Raw genomic sequence first — 4,837 nt, 5'->3', positions numbered from 1 at the left:
TGGACACACTCCAGCTACAATGAAGAGCTTGAATTTGCACAGTGCTGTCCTTCCAGCTGAGTAAACCTCCTGTGTAGTGTAATGGCTGCAGTGCCAATAAAAACGAATGCAAACAAGCTTTATACAGCGCGTTCTCATCTCCAATGTAAAAAGAGCACAGTAGCCTGAATGACAAAGGACGAGTGACACGGACCAAGAAATAACAAAAAAACTAATTATATGTTGACGTGTTTATTGAAGATGAAACATTTACATTAAACACAACATATTCAGTACTGTCAGCAGTACAAAATCCATGCTTATCCTCAGGCGACAACTGTTTAACAACAGCTATGGCAATAAATGATGACAGGGTTGAGTTGGTTTATGGGAGCTGTGCTGAAGGATGTGTTTGGCCCTGCAGAGCTGACAAACTAAAGGAAAGCCCTGGGCGGTTTAGATGCACTTGAGGAGGTAGGAGTTGCAGTTGGCTCCTCTTCCACAGTCGCAGAGCTTCCCGATGCGAGGCCCGTACTTCATGGCACACCGGTTCCCCAACCCGCACTGAGGGGAGCAGGAAGACACAGACGTTACTGTGAGCGAGTTTACTTATTTATCTTTGAATGTGGAAACAGCTGCAAAAAGAACAATGAGCTTTCACGTCTGTCAGGGTGGATATTTGTTTTTTATTCTGTTATTTGCACACAAAAACCTCATTACTTTGTGAACAGTTATTCAATTTATTTAACAGAAAGAAGAAGATGAATCATTCTTCAGCGCAGTAATTAAATGCCATCGATTACCTCCAGCTGGGCCTGTAGGAAACAGGCTGACTTATTTTGTATGAGGAGACAGGAGGATTGAAAGCTTTTTGCAGCTTTCCAGTTTCCCTCTCTCAGCTAATTGGAGTTGGGCAGCAGCCTTGATTAGTCTGTAATTGCACTGAATGAAAGAGTGTTGTTGGCATTCCCTTGTTATCTTTTAATTAGTGGCAGGTATATTTTCTAAATGCTTTAATTAAACAACAGTGGAGTGATGTACGCAGTACATATTAATGACTCGTCTTACAAGTCGAGACTAAATTATGTTCTTGGAGCCACAGTGCATCAATGTTAAAACTGAAAAAAAAGTGACGTTACCAGTGGGATGCTTCCTCTTTTCTCAGGGGAGGAGACTTGATTATGATTTCTGCCCAGGAGCACATCCAGTGCCTCTAGCTGCTCAGCACAGAACAACAGAAAAAGTTTGATTTAAATAACATTCATCCACTTTTTGATACTTTTACACATTTTTTCGTGCTCAAACTTTTTAATGAAGCCAGAAGATACACAATAAAAAAACAAAAATGTCAAACTAACTGTGATGGAGTGTTAAGGCTACACTGTGAACTGTGTTACCCTTTCAGTCAGTTTTACTCAGATTAGACTTAAATGTTAAACGTGTTAGCATTTTTAACACTGCACTGTCAGCGCTATTCATGTTAATAACACAATTGTGTTACAGAGTTACAACTAAGACTACAGTGAGATACTTTTTTGATACTGTAACTTTATTCCAGCAAACTAAAAGATGTCAAAGTTCATATGAATCATGAATTTATGAGTTTACCTTTATATGTTTGCAGTTGGAAAAAAATTAGACACATGACAAAGGATATAAATGCAATTAAATAGAAAGAACACAATTTACTAAATTTGAACTGAACTCTCTGAAAAGCTGTAGGCTAAAGCTTTTGTTTATTGTGCTTATTATGCTTACACACAGGGTATGCTAAATGGCAAAACGTTCATAACTAACCAAAGCAAAAACTTATGATGATAAACAGGCAAACCAGACAAAAGTGACCCTTATAATCACCTCTCAGTTTGACATGATTATTAACATAACGAGCCGCTGTGCAGTACATGTGTTGCATAATTTAATGTAACTTTTTTCTTTCTATTAAAAAATACTTCATCATTGTTCACGGATCAAAGAAAAAACTGGTACTAATTATTGATAACCCGGTTTACGTGAGACTGCACAACATTTTGGCCACCAGAAACCACTGAGGATCAAGTAAGTCACACTTAAGTTTCATGAAAAAATAATTTAAAATGTGATGTGCAGCTGCATCCCCACTGAAACCGAAAGACGATACAGCAGACAGAAAAGCAGCTGATATGACAGTTAACAGTTGCTGTCATAGGAAATCCGGGAATATTGCATAAGTCTGCAAACTTTTACTTCTGTTTATTCTGATTGTGTTTAAGCAGCGAGGAAGTGAGAGAATCGCATGCAAATGAAATGCGCTTTATTTGGATCCTACGTGTTTATGTTGATTTGAGTATTTGTGCCTCACAAACAGTTTATACCTCACATGTAATTTACAGCAGCCATCCAGAATTCTGAGCTTGTGCTCAAACAGATTTTTTCTTTTCTTAGCTATTTGGCGTGTCGCAGCTTTATCATTAAACTGCTCCCTCCCTCACTCTGATCGTAAGTGGCCTTCCTCCATAAACTCACAGCTCTGCAAATACTCACCAGGTCTCTGTCTACAGCTGCTTCTTGTTTCTCCTCTCCAAAGTCTTCTGCGGAGACTTCCCGTGATGCCTGGCCGTGGCACAGGACGGACAGCAGGCCGACGAGCAGCAGCCCGCGGAGCATCCCGGAGCTATCCATGGTGCTGTTGGCGGTGAAGCGGGAGGGCGGAGGTCCCAGGGGGAGGCAGCAGATTAGAGGCTAAGGAGCAGAGTGTCGCAGCAGGTCCACAGGTGACTCTCCCTCCACCCTCCGGACCATGTCCCCTCTTATACCGGTTCACACAGCCCCGCCCGGGAGGCCGCTGCGAGACTACCATGCCGGAAAGTACTGAAAGGGGGCAGAAGCACGAGAAGCCCACTCTCCTCCCTCTTTTGGTTAGACCACGAGGATAAATCCACTTGGAACTCATACATCATGTGTAGCCACACACACACACACACACACACACACACACACACACACACACACACACATGTTTAAATGTCTAGAAACCTCCCTCCAGCAGTTAGCTCACAGGTGAGATGATTACCTGCTTACTTCATTTCCTGTGTGATAAAAGGAGGGATTTTCATTCTGAACGTCTTTGCCCATCAAAATAACTTTTACTGTTTTGTAGCACCGCCATGTATCACAGCGAAGTTATCAATTAGCCACATAAAATTCCATCCTGAATAAAATATTATTATTTATTTTTTTTTATATGAATTGTGTTGTAGGGTAGGTACTTATATATATATATATAAATATATATATTTGAGATTACATCAGAAAACATCACACAGAATTACCTTCAGCACCACTGTGTGTAAAACCACCATTTCTGCATTCTTACTTCGAGTCTTACAAACACATGTAAGAAATTATTCCTCGTAAGAACAGCAGAAGCGTTTTCATGGAGCTGTGGCCTGAAACGGCTCTATGAGGGTAAGCAAATAGTTGTTTAAAAAAAAAAAAATCCCTGGATCAAACTGTTATGGCTGGATTATTTCTCGTTAACTCTTTAGGCAGAGGTGAGCAGTGTTACAGCTTATATCCCTGCTTCCACCCGGCAGTGGCCCTCAGTCACCTGTCTGACACACCCACTCCACCTCATCCCAGTTTCTCTACCTGCACCTCAGTCATTCCCAGTGTTGGGACTAACGCGTTATTAAGTAACGCGTTACAGTAACTACGTTATTATTGTGGTAACGAGCACGGTAACTAGTTATTATGCCAAAACCAGGAACGCGTTACTCGTTACTGGGATTTAGATAGGCTCGTTACTCGTTACTTCGTGTGGTGGATATCGCGGAGCTTCCACAGATTCAATAACATTAGCAAGTGGTGGAGGCCAGCAGGTGGATGAAGGAAAAGGAGGCAAGAGGAGAGACCGAAGCGGCGCCGGTCCGCGTGTCAGGTGAACTGAACTTCAGGTAAGAAGTTATGACCTGCAGTCTATCGGGTCAGATATAAACCAAGTTTAGGTGGAGTTTATTTTCGGTATGCTGACATTTTCGTACTACGTGCTAGCTAGCATGACGGAGTTTCTATACAGCTGGGTGGGTGCTATGTTACTGATGTTGAACTTTATTTTGTTCATACGGTTAATTATTAGAGTTGCCAACCGTCCCGTAAAAACAGAATCGTCTGGTATTCAGAGAAAATATTACGCGTTTCGTACTGAGGTGAAAAGGAACACAGTTTGTCCCGGACTTCAGCTACAATGAAAAGACACAAAGCTGAAGCTGCACAGCTGCCTCTTCTTCTCTCATTCTCTCCTGTTTCTACTTCAATCATGAAACTGATCAATGATCAGCTGATCGGCTTTTCTCTCTTGTTTATTTATCGCCCACTTTGCGCCAGAAAGAGGAAACCAGCGGATGTCGCGTTAAACAACAGCAGCACGTTTAAGCTTGATCAGCTGTTGTTAGAATTTATTTAATATTAATTTCTAGTATCAGCTGATGTTTTTGCTGGAGCCACAGCTGCTGGTCATGATATCAGTTTGGTTATCTGGTGAGAGGAAACATGCAGATGAAACCAGGAGATGTCCTTACTGAATCATCAGAGCTGAACAGGTGATGGAGAAACAGGTTTACCTTTTAGGTGACATGAATGAGTTGAAGGGAAGTTATGAACTGTTTCTGAGAGACAAATAACACCAGGATCCTTTTCTAAGTAGCTGACAGCTGGTAACTGTGCAGGGGCGGATCTAGCAAAGTGTTGCCAGGGGGCAGGTAGGGCATTAACAGGGAAATGGGGGACAAGGAAATACTTTTCTTTATTATTCTCATTTAAAATGTCTCGCTTTTAAAAAATAATTATCTGAGTCTTACAACAAACGATTGATAGATTG

At 41.5% G+C, this 4,837-nt stretch overlaps 1 protein-coding gene across 1 annotated transcript; it reads right to left on the bottom strand.

Moving 5' to 3' along the window:
- Window positions 1-241: 241 nt before the first annotated feature.
- On the bottom strand, window positions 242-2,821 carry cartl (cocaine- and amphetamine-regulated transcript-like). Its single transcript, XM_031756130.2, has 3 exons — window positions 2,503-2,821; window positions 1,119-1,196; window positions 242-543 (listed from the first exon to the last, which is right to left on the bottom strand). Exons 1-3 carry the CDS (start codon window positions 2,638-2,640, stop codon window positions 436-438), a joined length of 324 nt encoding a protein of 107 aa, XP_031611990.1. The 5' UTR covers window positions 2,641-2,821; the 3' UTR covers window positions 242-435.
- Between the last annotated feature and the right edge of the window lie 2,016 nt (window positions 2,822-4,837).

Source organism: Oreochromis aureus, linkage group 1 (assembly GCF_013358895.1).
Source record: "Oreochromis aureus strain Israel breed Guangdong linkage group 1, ZZ_aureus, whole genome shotgun sequence".
Taxonomy (NCBI): domain Eukaryota; kingdom Metazoa; phylum Chordata; class Actinopteri; order Cichliformes; family Cichlidae; genus Oreochromis; species Oreochromis aureus.
This window is presented reverse-complemented; position numbering and strand designations above follow the sequence as displayed.

Excerpts from the sequence above, each read along its gene's own strand:
- cartl (XM_031756130.2), bottom strand. The coding sequence starts at position 2,640 with ATGGATAGCTCCGGGATGCTCCGCGGGCTGCTGCTCGTCGGCCTGCTG. Across the intron at positions 1,197-2,502 it reads CAGCTGTAGACAGAGACCTG|CTAGAGGCACTGGATGTGCT; the intron begins GTGAGTATTTGC and ends TGTGCTGAGCAG. Across the intron at positions 544-1,118 it reads AAAGAGGAAGCATCCCACTG|TGCGGGTTGGGGAACCGGTG; the intron begins GTAACGTCACTT and ends TGCTCCCCTCAG.